This window comes from Squalius cephalus, assembly GCF_949319135.1.
Source record: "Squalius cephalus genome assembly, chromosome: 2".
Lineage (NCBI taxonomy): Eukaryota > Metazoa > Chordata > Actinopteri > Cypriniformes > Leuciscidae > Squalius > Squalius cephalus.
Genome location: NC_137123.1, coordinates 64772148 through 64792831, shown reverse-complemented (window position 1 = coordinate 64792831; position 20684 = coordinate 64772148). Strand labels below are relative to the sequence as shown.

Genomic DNA, 20684 nt, shown 5'->3' with positions numbered 1-20684 from the left:
GTGTGTGTGTGTGTGTGTCGATTGCAGGTGTCGTATAGCCTGGGTCAGTGTGTGTGTGTGTGTGTGTGTGTGTGTGTGTGTTGTATAGCCTGGGTCAGTGTGTGTGTGTGTGTGTGTGTCGATTGCAGGTGTCGTATAGCCTGGGTCAGTGTGTGTGTGTGTGTGTGTGTGTGTGTGTGTGTGTGTTGTATAGCCTGGGTCAGTGTGTGTGTGTGTGTGTGTCGATTGCAGGTGTCGTATCTAGCGCCGCTGCACTCCCTGGAACAGCTCTCCATCGCCAGTAACCCGTGTGTGATGCCCACGCCAGCTCTGCCCGCCTGTGACTATCGCCCGTACGTGGTCAGCTGGTGTCTGCGCCTCAGGGTGCTGGACGGGTGCAGCGTCTCACAGAAAGAGGGGTTAGTTGGGTGCTATTCTGCTATAAGAGTCACAGTCTGTGTGAATCTGTCTTCTACTGTCTCACACCAGTGTAGACCCTAGTGTCTGTCTCACACCAGTCCGCATTAAAGCACAGACCATCAACTCCCAGTATGAGGAGATTCCTGTAGACACCCTGTAGCCCAAGACCAGTTCCCCACTGAAGCTCAGCAGGGCTGAGTCTGGATGGGAGACTCCTGGGAAAACCAGGTTGCTGCTGGAGGAGGTGTTAGTGAGGCCAGTAGGGGGCGCTCACCCTGTGGTCTGTGTGGGTCGCCCCGGTGTAGTGACGGGGACACTATACTGTCAAAGAGCACCGTCCTTCGGATGAGACGTTAAACCGAGGTCCTGACTCTCTGAGGTCATTAAAAATCCCAGGATGTCCTTCGTAAAAGAGTAGGGGTGTAACCCCGGCATCCTGTCCATCATGGCCTCCTAATCATCCCCATATACTGATTGGCTTCATCACTGTCTCCTCTCCACCAGTAAGCGGGTGTGTGGTGGGCGTTCTGGCGCATTATGGCTGCCGTCGCATCATCCAGGTGGAGCTGCACACTGGTGGTGGTTGAGGAGATTCCCCCATCTATGTAAAGCGCTTTGAGGTCTCAGAAAAAGCGCTATATAAATGTAACAAATTATAATTATTATTATTGAAAGTCTTGCGGGTCTGGAACGACATGAGGGAGAGTGATTACTGACAGAATCTTCACCCTTCGAGAAAGCGTTACTCATGACTACATCCCTCACTGTTTGCAGACTGAAAGGAGAGTGGCTGTACAGTCAGGGCAAAGGTCGCGTGTTCCGCCCCGGTCAGCATGAGGAGCTGGTCCAGTACCTGTCCAACACCTGTCCCGCCACAGCCACATCTGCACTACAGTCTGCAGAGGACGCCAAACTGGAGAAGATCCTCAACAAGCAGAGGTAGCATCCAACACACTGCATGTAGTCCACAGCAAACCTGATCTTCAGTGTGTGTGTGTGTGTGTGTGTGTGTCTGCAGACAGCATCAGAAACAGCTGCAGAAAACACGTCTCGGCTGTTCCCAGAATCCCTCTCGGCCCACACATCTACACGTGCATCAGTGCCGAGATGAGGATGAGGAGGATGATGAGGATGATGATGATGATGATGATGATGATGATGATGTCATTCCTCAGACAGGTCAGATCAGTCACAGACTCAGGGAGGAAGACACTAAACTGTTGTGCCACTTTTCACAGCGCTAATCTCTCGTCTTCTCCAGCCCCTGCAATCCAGTTTAGCAGATTAAATAATGCGATATCATACAGTAGTAGAAATATAGATAAAAAAAAAATATATATAAATATATATAAATATATATATATATATATATATATATATATATATATATATATATATATATATGTGTGTGTGTGTGTGTGTGTGTGTGTGTGTGTGTACAATTGTTTTAAAGCTGCATTCCGTAACTTTTTTGGGTTAAAATTGATCCAAAATAAATTTGAACAAGTACATCACCAGCCAGTGTTCAAAACTCTTTCCGGATTTCTGTGGGAAATTCAAGCATGTCTTTGCGACATTACGTCACATCTGTCCACCCTCCTGTTTATCCCGTATTTCTCCCGTATTTTTAATCTTTCTATAAATAAATTAAAAAAAACACTGGGCCCAAACCAGTTAGCAGAAACCCCGCCCTGCAGCTTCATTGGCTAGGGTTACGATGACGGGTTAGGGATCAGTGTTTGGTGTCGGCAGTCAGTACTGGGATTCACATGACCATTAAAACCCTCTAGAATCGGCTGCAGGGCGGGATTAGGGTTCGGGTTCTCCGAAGAAGAACAGCAGCATCCCGAGGATGGGCGAACATGAAAGAGATGGCATTGGAGAACTATGTATGTAATGTATTATGTATGTAATACATAGATTATGTATTTATTTATGTTCATATCTGCGCAAATAATGTGTATTTAGCCTGCCTCTGCCATCCCGTATTTTGATCTCCCATACTTTGGTATCCAAATGTTGACAGTATGGTCCACATAAAGAAGAGTCTGGACTAGTCGGCTACGAGCGTGAGGATGCTGGAGATTTATAGCCTTTCTTACAGCACTTGATATAATTAAACTTATCAACTTGATGGCGGATCCAGAAAGGTTCAAACGACAATCACCAGCTGGAGATTCACCCGCTGTAAAACGCAGAAGACTTCGGAGTGGCTACAGAAACAGAGACTGACACCGGCTCATGCGAAAACAAGGATAATATTGGAAGGGCGTTAAATGTAGTCACGCAATCCTGATGTTACTAACATTAACAATTTGAGAACAAAGTATAATTTGCACGGTTTGACGTGAAATGGTAAGCGATCATTAGATTTAATCAGCGTGATTTACTGCAGTGCTTTTTCCCCTTAGTGTGTCAGAACAGAAGTGGATGTTACTTGTTCAGATTTTCACATTTTCCGGTGAAAATTCTTATGTTGCTCATACTTCCAAAAAGTAGAATCTGTGCTTGCGAATGCCAGGATCCACACCGGCGACTGACAGCCGCACATTCTCCTCAAAACATTAAATCATCCGCGCTGTGCCGTGCCGAGACACAACCCACGTAAAGTTGATCATTCCACGAATAACTGCAATTGCAGATTTCAAACAGAGATGACGACAAAGAGGAAAAACTACGGACTGCAGCTTTAATGACTGTACGGAAATGTTATTTACAAGTGTACAGTTATGGTAGATCAAGGGCTTCACGCCTGCTCAGCCCTGCGGTTTCGTCTTCATTACACTTCATCACACTACACACGTTACATTTCAACGCGGTAGAAACTAGCGGGCCAGACGCTCGTCGACATTACCAGACTGACAACACAACTGCTTAGCTAACTAGCTCGGGTGAGGGGAATTAGATATTAGTTGTATTATGTATTAGTTCATACGATCATGAAAAAACCTGGAAAAGTCATGGAATTTTAAAATGGCAATTTCCAAAGTTTTGGAATAAACCCAGAAAGTTTTGGAAAAGTCATGGAAATTTGTTTCAAAATATGTATATAATAGAATATGTTTAAGTGACAATATTGGTTAAACAAACTACAATACTTAACGTTCATTCGATCCGTCCGACTGCGGCATTAATCATGAATTTTTAAGTTAAATGAGACAAAATTATCTCAGTCATTTGCCCGGTGCAAATTGACATCAGTGCTAGTTTTATGGGCATGCTTGCGTTATTGACTGATCTACATGATTCTTTTTGTGATTCAGGTGCTAAATATGCATAACAACACTGGGCTTTTAGCGACCACAGCTCGTTCTCAGTGAATCTGCTCTTCAGAGTCATTTCTCCTTTCGTGATTCTTCCTCCATTATGATTGCAGATGTGGATCCAGGTGTTCAGGTGAACTCGTGGATGTGCGCTGAGTCTTCTTCACCTGTGGTCTCTGCGGTCCGGCTTCCACTCGCTGATGAGGACCGGATGATTGTGGAGGATGTGACGGATGAAGAGATGCATCATGGGAGTCTGCTGTCCTCTGAATCTGCCTTCTTACCCTTTAACCCTGCGGTTCATCATCCAGCATCAGCTCCTGACAGCGGGGAGGAGGAGTTTGAGGATTCCCTGGCTCCTCCCACATCAGCTCAGCCCTGCCCACCGAGGGAGGAGTCAGGGGGCGGAGCTATCCTCGCCTCTCGCACACATGGATCGGCTGGTTTGGAGCAGCTCAGTCACACAGACACGCAGTTTAACGGGGATGCCGTATTCCAGAACGGGTCTGTGGTGGATTGTGGGAAGACTGTGGAGGATTGTGGGAGGACTGGGACTGGGACTGGGATGCAGTGTAAAGCACATGACGCTGCTGTGAGGATCCAGGCCTGGTGGAGGGGTCACCACACACGCCACTGTCACACACAGGCCAGAGAAGTGCGAGCCGAGATACGCCTGCGCAGAATGCAGGATCACATCATCCACCTGACCGCAGAACTGGACAGGTGAAACTCTTCACCATTAAACACTTCATATGTCAAACAATTCCAAAAGTCATCAAGACTTTGTCAAAACGATTTACTGAATAAAGACTAAAGGAAAGATTTGAAAAGTTTTATCTTATAGATCCTGAATCATTCTTGTATTTCTGTGAATCGCTGATTAGTTTAAACACTGAAACTGCTTCAACTATAACGTAAGCTCAAACAGTGTAAAGTATTTCCAAGTAACTATTATGCTTTGCAGGGTGCGTAAGCAACAAGAAGAAGACCGACTGCAGAGACGTGTGCAAGAAGAAGCGGTGAAGTTCCTGTGGAAGCAGGTCAGTATCATGATGGAGACTCGCACTATCTCAGCCATCTGGGGAACAAACGATGACCAAGAGAATCTGGCCAGAATATGTGAATTATCGTCACAGATTTTGGTCACATTTGACAATTTGCCCAATTTGGTTAGAGATCAGAGAAACACAAACTACTGGACGAGTGAGAACTTGAAATGGAAGAGGACACATTATGTTAAAGCTAAATATATTAGCTAGTCCATAGAAAATATCAATTTATAAATAAATATTGTCAGAGTGTTTGTCTTGACTGTTTTTCATTAAGGAAGCTCTAATCTGGTCTAAAAGGAGGGTAGTAACTATTTAAACTCAGAACAGTATGTCATGTTGTGTGATAAGTGGGATAATGTACAGTAATCTGTTCATTATTGTAAAATAAACCGTACAGTCCTAATTACCCTGGGCTTATTTTGTGATCATCTGCCCTTACAGGATCTTGAGAAAAGACTTGACTTGCAGTGTGTTATTTCTCAAAGTCGTTGCTGAACATTGTTGACATTTGAAATCGACCCCAGTGTTCCTCAGTGTAACCCAGTGTTACTCAGTGTAACTCAATGTAACACAGTGTTGCTCAGTGTAACCCAGTGTTACTCAGTGTAACTCAATGTAACCCAGTGTTACTCAGTTTTACTCAATGTAACTCAGTGTAACCCAGTGTAACCCAGTGTTCCTCAGTGTTACCCAGTGTTACTCAGTGTTACTCAATGTAACCCAGTGTTGCTCAGTCTAACTCAATGTAACCCAATGTTACTCAGTGTAACCCAGTGTTAATCAGTGTTAATCAGTGTTAATCAGTGTAACCCGGTGTTCCTCAGTGTTACTCAATGTAACCCAGTGTTACTCAATGTAACCCAGTGTTCTTCAGTGTTACTCAATGTAACCCAGTGTTACTCAGTGTTACTCAATGTTACTCAGTGTTACTCAATGTAACCCAGTGTTACTAAATGTTACTCAGTGTAACCCAGTGTTACTCAGTGTAACCCAGTGTTACTCAGTGTTACTCAATGTAACCCAGTGTTACTCAATGTTACTCAGTGTTACTCAATGTAACCCAGTGTTACTAAATGTTACTCAGTGTAACCCAGTGTTACTCAATGTAACCCAGTGTTCCTCAGTGTTACTCAATGTAACCCAGTGTTACTCAATGTTATTCAGTGTTACTCAGTGTAACCCAGTGTTCCTCAGTGTTACTCAATGTACAGGGGTGCAAACAGCGCGCTTTTCGGCGCCTCTCGCTTTTTTCACGTCAGTTTGGGTGACTTGTGTGAATCGTGCAGATCCGAAGAGTTTTTTTTTTAAGGAGGGGGGGGGGGTGGTTTGAGAGGGTCTGATTATAATTTAACCAACAGTAATTCTGGATTGCGTCCACCAACAAGTAAATAGGAAATAAGCGAATCAGAACACTGCGCCAAACCAGCAGTATGTGCGCAAGCGTGAACCACTAGTGTTTCTGTCTCACTCTGGATCTGCCACTGCATCACATTTCTCTCTGCGTGGCGTGGAGTGTCCGTCTCAAAAAAAAAAAGCCAGTGTCCGTCTCAACGAGTTTCCCACGCAGTCAAAATAAAACGGATGCGTGTCTTTACCGGTATTAGATACGTGCATTCGTCTTAAAGGGACAGCACCCAATATACCTGCAGCTGTTTGTGTCACCAAAGTTAATCAAACAACAAAAGAGAAAGAGAAAAATCACGTTTTGTCAAAAGATAAACTGTATTAATACTTAATACAGTTAATTTACCTGAAAAACAAAGCACTGCTTTATTTCTCGTGTATTTATGTTTTATTGTATTTATATTTGTATTTTGTTTATTAGTTTCTATGCAGATGCACTAAGCCTACCCTACACAATTACCCCAATCATCCTAGAATTATTAATTCTTTACAAAAAGAGCTATTCAAATCATCAGGTGAAATTGTTTTCAGGAAGTAGCAGTAAAGCAAGAAGAAGAAGTGCAAGATAGTTTTTCTAAATTTCATTTGACTCTATGTGCCTATAGGGGTGGGTTGGGGATGGTGGCAATGTAGTATCTGGATATTTGCCGCGGGACGAGGGCTTCGATTACCTCTCTCTTTTTTGACCATACATGTGTTTGCACCCCTGAATGTAACCCAGTGTTACTAAATGTTACTCAGTGTAACCCAGTGTTACTCAGTGTAACCCAGTGTTCCTCAGTGTTACTCAATGTAACCCAGTGTTACTCAATGTTACTCAGTGTTACTCAATGTTACTCAGTGTTACTCAATGTAACCCGGTGTTACTAAATGTTACTCAGTGTAACCCAATGTTACTCAGTGTTACTCAATGTAACCCAGTGTTACTCAGTGTTAGTCAGTGTAACCCAGTGTTACTCAGTGTTCCTCAATGTAACCCAGTGTTACTCACGTGTGGAGCGAATCAAAGAAACCTCTCGTCTGTTTTCAGGCCTTCCCACTTTGCTCTCTCCAGCGCGGGAAAGCTGTTCTAATATTAACCTGTGTCCTAAAGCTCTTTCCTGATTAATCTGAGAATCGCATGCATTTCGAACCGAGGTTGCTGGTCAACTATAACCCTTTCCTTGACATCACGATATTGAATATATTGTGCAGCCCTAGAGACGAAACTACAGAATCTCTACCCATTGACAAATTTCTACCGTATATCGACCCACCCTTAGTCGTAGGGATAATATGGGGTTTTGTTTTCGTTTTTTTGCAAAATACACTATGGCAGATAATGAATATTTCTGACTTTGTTTATCCAACAGCTTCAGGTTGTGCTGGAGTGGCAGTCGTCTGTGAACGAGAGCTCTGCATTCAATCTCAGCATTCCTGCTGTCGCTCCGGTCAGCACTGAGATCTCCAATTCGGAGTCCGGTTTCCATTCCCTGGGAGAGAGACAGGCAGCGCCGGACACCAGCCGAATCAGACCCGGATCCCCAGCACCGGTTCTCAGCCGGATCTCACCCGGACCCCCAGTGCCGGACACCAGCCGGATCTCACCCGGGCCCCCAGTGCCGGACACCAGCCTGATCTCAGCCGGATCCCCAGCGCCGGACACCAGCCGGATCTCAGCCGGATCCCCAGTTCACTCGCTCGGGTCGGGGACTCGGGCCACTGGAGACAGTCTGTTACAGCAGTATCTCTCATCCGTACAGCAACTGCAGGAGGAGGAGGAGGGAGACACAACATCTGATCTCTCTCCTCAGGGAAAACAGGAGCGCTTTTCCTGACCGGAGCTGGACGTTTGGGCATCACAGGACTTCAGACTGATGAGACCCCATGCCTTCGTGGATGAAGCTTTGGCTTTTCTTGGCTTTTATTTCCATATTACATTAATGTCATCCTTCAAACACTCTGATTGAACAAGGTTGTGTGTTTAACTCAACAATGACTTTTATATGACTGGCCACTGCTGCCTTTCATCTCTCTAACAGTGTAGAACATGCATTTACACGGTTGGAATATCAGTATAAAGCTTTCTGTCAGAAGTCTTTGACGTACTTCACATATTCACTTACCCAGAGTGCCGAGCTCTTTCAGTCCACTTACCAGTCGACTGCTTCCCTTAAACGTAAAGTCTGGATGACCCAACCAGAAATAGCCTTGAACTGTAGAGGAGCATGTAGGTGTGTGGAATAAATGTGAATTTATGTGATAGTTTGAACCTGTTGGGAGTTTAATAGCCTTTATCATAAATATTCGTATGTGTGCATCTGGATATTTACAGTATGTGCTGCAACAGCTGTTCTGTGTGGCATATGCAATAAGTGTTAATTTATTTCACATTTTAATTATTTTTTTCTATGTCATATATTTACCAAAACCCTTTTGAAAATAAAGTTTTACTTTCCTTCACCATTGTGGTCATTCCCATCAACAGGTTAGAAAGAAAGCATGGTTTGTCCTGCACCAAAAGGTGATTGATTAATAACATCACAGACATTACAGTGAATAAACCCGCTGTGAACACTGCTGACTCTACAGGACCAGCTCTATGATTCTACACTCGTCTCCCGTGGCTGATGCAGAGGTCAGAGGTCACACACTCTCCATCTCCAACCCGATCCTGATCCTTCCGGCGGGTGAATATCCGACAGGCTGCGGGTCCGATGGCGTTTCAGGCTGAGTATTCGGAGCATGTGTGGACCAATCAGTGCAGGTTTTCACAGACATCTTCTGTGTCTTCTGAAGGGGTCATTCAGGACTCCACTGCTGTTTCAGTCTATATCTAATGAGGGATTATAATCAAGGTATTAATAAATATTTTTCCTTCTAAATATCACATGAGTTGAATGACTCCTCTAAGCTTGTGAGATTTCACTTAGTTCTAGAAGTTTCCAGTGTGATTACTGACATTTTTTGTTCATGTATTCTCTAATGTCTGCATGAATGACGGAGAGGAGACTGAGGGTCCGGCTCTAATGCCAGGAGTGCAGTGACAGTGCTTGCTCATTTAGCCCGGCTTCCAGAGATGACATATGGACTTCTTCAACATGTGTCAATATATACGTCTGTTCTTCTGGGGTACCTGACAGCTGTGGTCACATGGGTCATTGAGGTCTATAGTTTAAGGGACCATTTCGTAGCTAAAGCTTTACTTTACTGCGCTAGATTAAAGTGTCCTCTCCTTGAGAGAAAGAACGCATTATCTTGATGTTTTGAGACGACTCTCCTGTTTATAATTAGAGCCTGACCAAATCCAACCTTGAAGAAGCTGTGTGTCGGTGTGTGTGTGTTATAGGAGATTGACTGAGTTGTTGTTCTGGACATGTTGGCGCTCAGCAACCCAATCTGCGACCTGGAAGGTCACGACGTGCCTCACTTCAGGGTCCGAGTGTCAGTCGCCTAGTCGATGGAGAAATGCTTCAGTCTATCTGTATATGTGTATCTATTTCTTAGCCAATCAGAACCATTCAACCTGAAGCAAGGACGTAGCTTAGACCTTGGTGAAGGGTATAACTGCTGTGTGTGTGTGTGTGTGTGTGTGGTGATGGGTATAACTGCTGATCTCTGTAACTGTAAACGGGGCGGCCTACGAACTCTGTGAGTCTTGAAGCTGAACTTGTGACAAAGACATCAAAATGCACCGGACAAAATGCACGGCATTAATTAACCATGCCATTGCTCCGTGTATGTTCACAGAACTTCAGAGGGATATTGGAGGTGCTGAATACTCCCTTGTTATTTATGAAAGTGCAGACATTTCATCTGTCAAGCAACTGTGTGTGGTAATCCGCTACTTCAGTATGACACTGAACAAAGTTGTGTCCACCTTTTTGGGTTTAATAAACTTGGAGGGTGAAACAGCAGAGGCGATTGCCTCCACTCTGACCCGTTTTCTACAGAGTATTGGACTGGACATCAAAAAGTGCATTGGATTCGGTACAGATGGCTGCAGTGTCATGGTAGGGAAGAGGAATTCAGTGTACACTTCTCCAGAAGAACTCAAATCTCCAGCTGCTCAAGTGCGTGTGCCAGTCCATACAGCTGTGTGTGAGCAAGGCAGTGGAGACCCCCCCCACGGTCTCTCATTCTCACAACTAGTTTCCCCAGTGCTCTTCGCCGCCGTGAGTATGCAAAGATCTACAGCCTCATCAATCCTGGTGAAATCCCTTTGATGCTTGTACAGATGTCAGGGACACGGTGGCTTTCCATCCATGATTGCTGTTCGCGCATACTCAATCAGTGGGATGAACTGAAGCTCCACTTTCAGCTAACCAAAGACCACCAGAGATGTTATGATGCTGAAATCCTGCACCAGATGTACAGTGATCCTGTTAACAAACTGTACCTGCTGTTTTTAATGCCTTTTCTACAAGAATTCAACAGGATCAACAAGCTGTTTCAGCAGGACAGGGGCAATCCATTCAAAATGTTGGAGTGTCTGCTTCATTTCTTTCGCTGCCTTGTCTCCAGAGTGGCGAGACCTGGAATGATCCCCACATCAGATGAACAACTGCTTGCCATTGACATAACAGACCCCAGTGTTTCGTTACCTGTGGGTGCAGTCAATTATGGGGTCACCTTCATGATGGCATTGGATGAGGCAAGAATGGAGAGCACGGCTGAGAGAAATATGAAGAGCAGGTTAGGGTTATGGTTACAGTGCTCAATTACAAAGACAGCAGTGGAGACCACACTTTCAAAACACTTGCCCTCTTTTCTCTGTCATTGCTTGCGATGCCTTTGAGCAATGCTGACGTAGAACGAGTGTTCTCACAGATGAGCCTGGTGGTCAAGTCCAAACTGAGGAACAGAATGGGACAAGAAACTCTCAGCAGAATACTCCACATAAAATACGGACTGAGAAGGCTTACGCTGCAAGCTCTTTGCCCCAAGCCAAGAGATGTTCCAGCGCTTCAATAGTCGCATGTACTCTGTGAGAGGAGCATCAGAGAGCAGGGAGACGGATGCAGACGAAGACAGTGAAGATGAATTTTAATTAAGGTAAGCACTGTTACTGTATCTTTTTTATTAGAGCCAGGATATGATGCTAAGAAGGAAAGTTGTTTTTGATGAATGATGATAATTAGGGGTGCAACGGATCAAAAAACTCACGGTTCGGATCGTTTCTCGGATCAGAGTCACGGATCGGATCATTTTTCGGATCAGCAAAAAAAAGAGACAAGACAAATAAACATAAGTTTTGTCTTTTTGTTTATTAACACTTTTAAAATATTAAATTAAAATATATAAAATCAACAGTGGGTGCGCGACGGGATGACGTAACGTGGCCATGCTTGATGTGTTTCCACCGATGTCCCGATACCACTTTTTCACTTCCGATACGATACCGATGCCGCAGCTTTGGCTATTTGCCGATACCGAAATCAATCCGATATTTTTATTTTAATCTTGAACTAATACTACTAATAATAAAATATATGGAAGCACTTTGCTCAATTAGCCACATAAAAACATCTCACTCAAATGGAGAACAAATACTTATCCAGTATATAGTCCACAACAACAGTTGATAATGAAAGACTGCCACCCTTTATTCAAAAGACCTTGAGATATGTTTGGTGATTGTACCTGAATGAATTTAAAATTAAAATTAAACTTTAACGTTATTCTCATCTGAATTATAAATAATTTATTTCTGTATAAAATAATACTACCATTAAAAACACATTTGATTTTCTTTTTTAATCAATGTAGAATGTGTAACTTCAAAATAAACAGATTACTCTGTTTGAGGACAAGAAATGAAAACCAATGCAATATGATGAATGTCCAAAAGATGAGATAATTTTTGCTTTTAAAGCCCCATTATGTAGGATTTCCGTTTTGGTCAAACAACGACCCCTAGAGTCGCTGTGGACTACTTGTATTTAACGTTACTGTCGTAAATACCACTCACGCAGCAGTCTCTTCACTCACTGATCCTGAGCCTGATGCCCCTGTATACCGGTCCCTGTTAAGTCGGATAGAAGCTGTAACGAGTGGCAATAAGGTGTGTCCCCTTTAAGAGCTGCGCGCGCCCTGTTTAACTGACTCGGCACAGTCTGTATTGTATGTGCGCCTCGAACACACCGTAAGCGAATTGTTTCTGTTTGATGCTCATTCTTGTCCTATTTTTGTCTATCAAGTAATGCTGTGGACGGTAGAACGTGGTGTGACAGACAGTTACACGAGTTCGATTGAGGAATAAACACAACGCGTTACAAATCGTCGGACATCGAACAAGCACAGCTAGCCTCCGAAGATGTCTACTAATCCATCAACAAGAACGCCAGGTGCTTTTTAGCTCACACCAACGAGTAAAAAGCTTGTCCGAGTGATATACAGTATAAGCAATATACTTACAAGTCCAACAGCATGCGAGGACGTGTTGGGGGAAGTGAGGTAGCCTATGCCGTAAAGCAGTCGAATTTTGTAATTCTTTTTGTGCGCGGGTGTTACTACCCGAACCCCGAAGTTTAAAAGTACGATTAAAAACTATACAAACCCCATCAGGCTATGGCAGACGCGTCATTCAACCTATTTTAAGTCGATGTACCATCACAAGCGTTTGCAGATACACCTGCAGAATGGTGGAGGTATGCAGATACACCTGAAGAATGGTGGAGGGATGCAGATACACCTGAAGAATGGTGGAGGGATGCAGATACACCTGAAGAATGGTGGAGGTATGCAGATACACCTGAAGAATGGTGGAGGGATGCAGATACACCTGAAGAATGGTGGAGGTATGCAGATACACCTGAAGAATGGTGGAGGTATGCAGATACACCTGAAGAATGGTGGAGGGATGCAGATACACCTGAAGAATGGTGGAGGGATGCAGATACACCTGAAGAATGGTGGAGGTATGCAGATACACCTGAAGAATGGTGGAGGTATGCAGATACACCTGAAGAATGGTGGAGGTATGCAGATACACCTGAAGAATGGTGGAGGGATGCAGATACACCTGAAGAATGGTGGAGGTATGCAGATACACCTGAAGAATGGTGGAGGTATGCAGATACACCTGAAGAATGGTGGAGGGATGCAGATACACCTGAAGAATGGTGGAGGGATGCAGATACACCTGAATAATGGTGGAGGGATGCAGATACACCTGAATAATGGTGGAGGGATGCAGATACACCTGAAGAATGGTGGAGGGATGCAGATACACCTGAAGAATGGTGGAGGGATGCAGATACACCTGAAGAATGGTGGAGGGATGCAGATACACCTGAAGAATGGTGGAGGTATGCAGATACACCTGAAGAATGGTGGAGGGATGCAGATACACCTGAAGAATGGTGGAGGTATGCAGATACACCTGAAGAATGGTGGAGGTATGCAGATACACCTGAAGAATGGTGGAGGGATGCAGATACACCTGAAGAATGGTGGAGGTATGCAGATACACCTGAAGAATGGTGGAGGTATGCAGATACACCTGAAGAATGGTGGAGGTATGCAGATACACCTGAAGAATGGTGGAGGGATGCAGATACACCTGAAGAATGGTGGAGGGATGCAGATACACCTGAAGAATGGTGGAGGGATGCAGATACACCTGAAGAATGGTGGAGGTATGCAGATACACCTGAAGAATGGTGGAGGTATGCAGATACACCTGAAGAATGGTGGAGGGATGCAGATACACCTGAAGAATGGTGGAGGGATGCAGATACACCTGAAGAATGGTGGAGGTATGCAGATACACCTGAAGAATGGTGGAGGGATGCAGATACACCTGAAGAATGGTGGAGGTATGCAGATACACCTGAAGAATGGTGGAGGTATGCAGATACACCTGAAGAATGGTGGAGGGATGCAGATACACCTGAAGAATGGTGGAGGTATGCAGATACACCTGAAGAATGGTGGAGGTATGCAGATACACCTGAAGAATGGTGGAGGGATGCAGATACACCTGAAGAATGGTGGAGGGATGCAGATACACCTGAAGAATGGTGGAGGGATGCAGATACACCTGAAGAATGGTGGAGGGATGCAGATACACCTGAAGAATGGTGGAGGGATGCAGATACACCTGAAGAATGGTGGAGGGATGCAGATACACCTGAAGAATGGTGGAGGTATGCAGATACACCTGAAGAATGGTGGAGGTATGCAGATACACCTGAAGAATGGTGGAGGGATGCAGATACACCTGAAGAATGGTGGAGGGATGCAGATACACCTGAAGAATGGTGGAGGTATGCAGATACACCTGAAGAATGGTGGAGGGATGCAGATACACCTGAAGAATGGTGGAGGTATGCAGATACACCTGAAGAATGGTGGAGGGATGCAGATACACCTGAAGAATGGTGGAGGGATGCTGTTACAAAGCGACCGCCCCGAAGATCTGCTTTGGGAAACGCGAGGGTCCGTTTCTGAGAAAATAAATGATGGCTCTATCCACAACAGCACTATTGTGCAAGGTGTAATTTATTGTCAGCACCGAAAGATATATATATAAAAAAAAAGTGCTGGGGTGAAGATATTTACAGTGTGGCTTCAAAACCCCAAAATACAAAGTGACAAAGAAACAACAAACTGGAAAATAAAGATGAACAAAATATATATAAATAAAATATTCAAAAAGGGTATCCTCAATATACTCGCTTTACTGAATCACTCACGGCACCACAGTTGCACGCTTACGTTTGACTTGGTTAACAAGCTTTTCTAAGCGTCTTTTATGGAACAACCCTCTGGATGTAAATTGACAATCTGTACCCACAGTTTAAAATCCGTCCCCACGGATTGTAAAACCGTGCACACAGTTTATTTATTTTTCTCTTCCGGGAATCTAGGGGGGCTACTCAGAAAGAGTCGCTTGTTTGGGGCTTGTTTTCACAGGCCTGAGGGTTGTTCCATAAACGATGCTAAGAAAAGCGGGGATTAAACTCCAAAACCTGACTTGAATAAACCTAACAGATAAGTTGGGGCTAAAGCGGTTTCATAAAAGGTAATTCAAGTTCACGCAATCTCACTAATTTGATCCAGGTTTATCTAGTCTAGATAACTGCGTGTGCACGCGTTTCTTAAGCAGCCCTAGAGGTCAATCACAGATCAGATCGATCCACCATCAAACAGCGTATATTTTGTGCTGTTTTATGCGTTTGAGACATGGTGTTTGCAAAACTTACATTTCGCAGGAATATTCTCCATCTGTAAATCTTAGAAAGTCGTGCAAATATTTCCATTTTGCTGCTAAACTTCACATTGAACGAGGTAAAACAGGAGTGCAATAATTCTGACCAATATATACATTTTGCTTGGAAAATTATTACTGGCGATATTTTATAACACCAGAAATATCTTCTAATTATAATAATTTATCTTTAGGATAAGTTGCAGTGAACTTATAGCTCATTACACATATCTTTTATACTTAAAAAAAAAAAAAATTTGAACAGAATAGAAAAATAAAAAAGTTGGAAAAATAATTTAAGAAACCAAATATAATAAAGATACAAAATATAGTTTTGGGTTTAGGACCTAAGCTACTCAACAAAGATGACTTTTACAGCTTTTAAAGCAATAATTGTTTTTTTGGAGAAAGCAAGAATGAGTGGTTAGATTTAGTTTATACAGTGCATTATGGAGAGGATAATGTGAAATTAAGAGCAAAAGTATACATTTTGAAAAGATATGTGCAACTCTAAAATTAAAGAATATTCCATAAAATAAAGGAATATATATTAGCCTACATTAACTAAATAACTATTTGTATAATTGTCTTAAATGTGTTTGAATTGAAAGACATAATAAAGTACATATATATATATATATTTGGACATTAGATGTGCCTTATTTAGAATTTTAAACCTACAAATGTATTTTTATGATAGCAATAACTGTAAAGGGACTATTGTAAATAATGGGGTAAATAAAGTGTAGGCTAATACAGCCAATTACTAAGCTCAGATTCATCTTACCAGTTAAAATGTAGTCTGTGTTTTTGTAATTATTTATTTTAAATTATGTGATTTTAACTTCTGCTTTAATAAGCTTTTTTTATTTTATTTTAGATTGTAATGTTCTAATGTTCTTCTAATAACCATAAACATGTACTACAGCTGCCAAATAAAACCAGAGAGAAATGTATTCATAAATCTTTAAAACTATCTAATTAAATGTTGGGCACAAAACAAAACCTGGATAATATATGTTGCATATATATATGCAATATATGAAGAGTTCAGATGCAAAAGCCTCTAAGTGCCATCTGAAATTTTCTTCTAGAATGATCATTTTTATCAAGCTTGTATATTTAAGTTCAGTAATTTCACTTAAATGGCAATGCAAATTACCTATTAATTACCATTTAAGTGAAAGTACTGAACTTAAATATACGAGCTTGATAAAAATGATCATTCTAGAAGAAAATTTCAGATGGCACTTAGAGGCTTTTGCATCTGAACTCTTCATATATTACCCAGGTTTTGTTTTGTGCCCAAGATTTAATATATTCAATATATATATATGCTACAATGATAAATGAGACACTATAGACCTACAAACGTGTTAAATTATATTGTATACTATCAATTGTTTATGTAAAAAAAAAATATATATATATATATATATTGTCTCATTTATCATTGTAGCCTTATTTAACCCTCTGGGGTCTGGGGTGTTTTTGGGGTCCTTGAGATGTTCTGACATGCCCTGACATGTGTGCTTTTTTCAGTTGCTTATAAACATATTAATGGCAAAGTGAGTGCCATTAAGTGTACACTCTATATAGAGTGTAAATTCACTCTATATAGCACAAACAGGACTTCCATAATATGTGAGCCACATGTATGTACATGTTTTCATTTTTGAGAGAATAATGTTTATGCATGGTTATCGAAAAAACTAAAAATTAAAGTTTCTGAAATAAGGCCACAAAACACATACTAAATATGTGGCAATAAGACTTTTGACTAATGGATGTCATCGCCTAGTGTTTTTTCTTCAAAATGATATGAAAATCATCCACAAAAAAACGATACTTTGATTTTAGTTTTGTGAAACACTTTTAGTTTGGAAAGCCAATATGCAGATGGGGCGTAAACGCTCCAACAGCATCATGCATATTTAGTAGTTCACACCTGGTGAGACTACGTCCCTGCATACTTAATGAGCCATTCATTCAGGTGTGTCACCTATAGCTAACTTAAATATACAAGCTTCATAAAAATGATCATTCTAGGAGAAAATGTCAGATGGCATTTAGAGGCTTTTGCATCTGAACTCTTCATATATACACACACACATATATATATGCATGTACATACATACTTTATAATCTTTTCAAAACTAGTCAACGTCTTTCAAAACTAAAGTATACATTTTATCATACGTATTTCAAAGTAAAGGATTCATTAGTTAGTTGATGACTTTATTTTTGACAAAACACATACAGTATATATTCCTCATCTCAGTATAGCAATAGAGTTTGCTAAAAGCTGTTCATTCAATACAGCAGTATTTGAAAATCGATCATATTTAGTAAAATTACATTTATATTTGCATTTGTCAAAACCTAGACACTTTTAAACATCAAAAGGACATTTATTAATATGTATTCGTGTCAAAATGACAAATAAACAGATTTTCCTATTCAATTTTGCATGGAAACGCTTCCAAGACGCTTGCGTGTCGCGTGAAAAATAGGCGTCGGTTCTATTTCTAGAATGCACGCGTTTTCCACGCGGCTCGTGCCGCGCCTGAGACGCGCGTCTCACACAGGCAGTGTGCAAACTCTAAACTGTTAACATGGATGGGAGCCGAAATAAAAACGGACACGCCACGCAGCTGAGACGCTTACGCCACGCATCCAGTGTTTCACCGGCCTTATCCAGCGGATGTGGGCGTTTCACAGGTTTGTATGGATCGCCTCACATTTGCGTTTGAATAGCGCGGTCTCCGTAGGCGGAGTCACATTAAAACTTAATTAGCTGAGATGAGAACGACTGACATCTCTCTCTTTACATACATATTATATAAACTGTGAATATTTGTTTTTTATAAAAATTACTTCATTTGAAAGAAGAGAATTCAAGCTTCATGCCTGTGTGACTGTATGCCTGTTTGACTGAGTATTCGCTGAGTTACAGTTCATTTTCGGACGCGTTTCAGAATTGACTTCACTGACGGAGAGTAGGCAGAACTCGCATCATGTTTATTTTTCTTTATTTGGCGAAAAGTACAACACTTTGTTTTTATTATGAGCATACACAAAAAAAATACACACTAAACAGGATCGATTGATGTATAACACAAGCATATAAGATAAAAATTAATATTTAAAAAAAAAAAATTATTTGCACTCATACGGAAAAAAACGAGCCTATCGCGCCGGTGCGATAGCCGACCTCAGGGGGTTAAGTTGATTTTCTTTACTGTATATTTATTTTTGGACTGATAATGGTTAATAAAGTCAAATAATGGTATGAGAGAGTGTCAGTGGTAATATCATTGTGTTCTTGTCGGTCAGTGTTAGAGGATCTGTGTAACAGCTGAGGCTTAGCCTGACAGTCAGCCTGCCCTGGACCAGGGGTGTATTCCAGAAAGCAGGTTATGTGACTTACCCGGGTAAGTTTAGGAGTAAGTAAGCGGATAACCTCTGCTTTCGGTTCCAAAAACGGAGGTAACTTTCGGGTTATGTAAGTATCCACAGCAACTGCCTCTCTGAGGATAGGCTGCTCCGGAGCTGGTTATGTTGCAGGGTTAGTTTGTTTCAGAGAGGTTTCCGAGCATGGCGTGCCCTTTTGATGAGGATCCTGTGGACGTAGAGGCACAGATTATACGGGGTTTTTTTCGCCGTGAGAGGGTGATAAGACCACGTATCGATGTCTTTTCTTATCCTAACGAACATTTGCAGGAGCGCTATCGTTTTTCTAGGGAGTCGTTAATTTATTTAACAAACCTACTAAAACCACACATCTCAAACGTGACAGACCGCGGGTCAGCGCTTAGTGCCGAACAAATTCTTTGTATTGCTCTGCGCTTTTTTGCTACGGGGAGTTTTCTCTACAATGTGGGCGATGCAGAGCATGTGGGAAAGGCAACAGTGTGTAGAGCCGTTCGTACAGTATGCATGGCACTGAAACGGTTTCTACACACTTTTGTACAGTTCCCTTGCCATAAACCTGTGCGCGTTATTAAAGAAGAATTCCACAGGGTGGCAGGTTTGCTCTCAGAAATTCTGTCATCTACTTCAATTAAATGACATTTCTTAATAGGTTTATTTTGACTGCACACACACGTAAAGGCTACACAGACTTCTTAAACTTGTAATTAATCTTAATTTCAGGGTTCCCAAACGTGATTGGGTGCATTGATGGCACCCACATTCCTATTAAAGCTCCATCTATCAATGAAGGAGACTATGTTAATAGGAAGTCTGTGCATACTAGCATCAATGTGCAGGTAATAGCTATATTTTGGCTCCTTAATATTGGTGTTACAAATAATAAACTTATTGTTCTCCACAGGTAATATGTGATGCAACCCACCTCATCACTAATGTTGAGGCAAAATGGCCTGGTTCTGTACATGATGCCAGAATATTTAGAGAGTCATCTCTGTGCAACAAATTTCAACAGGGTACGTTTTGTTAGTTAGACAAATGCTTGTAGTCTTTATTACATTTACAAAACACCTCAAACATTACAGGACACTTCTATGGTTACTTGCTGGGGGACAGAGGATACCCTTGCCTCCCCTATATGATGACACCCTACCCTGATCCTGAGCCCGGACCACAGCCGCGCTCCAACCGGTCTCACAGCAGAACACGGGCCAAGGTGGAGGTGACAATAGGCATTCTGAAGGCGAGGTTTCAGCGTCCGCGTGGGCTCAGGGTCACTCCAGATAGGGCATGTGACATCACAGTTGCTTGTGTGGTGCTTCACAACACTGCCACAATAAGAGGAGAGAGGCATCCCCCCAGTCCTGATGAAGATGACCTAGAACAACACCCATTGAATCTAGCAGACCACAGAGATGGCAGAATGCTTAGAGACATGATTTGTCAAAATCACTTTATTTAATGTGTTATAGTTCTTCATATCCTGAAATAAAAGAGACATGACAGATTTGTATTTATTGCTTTATACACACACACAAAAAAATACAAAAAAATAACAGATTCATGTTCACATATGATTCTCACCTTAAGGCGATGCTCCAGTAGTTCTTTTTCAAGTTTGGCCTTTTTAATGGCCAGCCTTCTCTCCTCTAGCTGAAGCTGTATAAGGTCCACGTCCATGTCAGTTTTTTTAATTTGACTTAATAGATGGACCTTATACAGCTCCTTTGCAGACAACTAGGAAGGCAAAGTAAATAAGATGGTTAAAGAAGAAAATCAGCCACATAGTAACATTATGTAAATAAGGACAACCAGGGACAAGTCCTTACACTGCTAAGATTATGTGTAGAGGTAGATGGACCCTCATCTGCATGTACATCCCCAGCTAGATTCTGTCACAGGACAAATGGACATTTTTCACTCCAGTATATGCATCATACC

At 42.1% G+C, this 20684-nt stretch overlaps 1 protein-coding gene across 1 annotated transcript in view; it reads left to right on the top strand.

The window, feature by feature from the left end:
- cep97 (centrosomal protein 97) overlaps positions 1 to 8561 on the top strand; it is a 15229-nt gene extending 6668 nt beyond the window's left edge. The window contains exons 6-11 of the mRNA XM_079851457.1: positions 232 to 398; positions 1174 to 1338; positions 1418 to 1578; positions 3776 to 4385; positions 4627 to 4702; positions 7471 to 8561. Coding sequence (XP_079707583.1) covers positions 232 to 398; positions 1174 to 1338; positions 1418 to 1578; positions 3776 to 4385; positions 4627 to 4702; positions 7471 to 7935 — 1644 coding nt within the window. The 3' untranslated portion in view covers positions 7936 to 8561. The remainder of the gene's footprint in view (positions 1 to 231; positions 399 to 1173; positions 1339 to 1417; positions 1579 to 3775; positions 4386 to 4626; positions 4703 to 7470) is intronic.
- The last annotated feature ends 12123 nt before the right edge of the window (positions 8562 to 20684 follow it).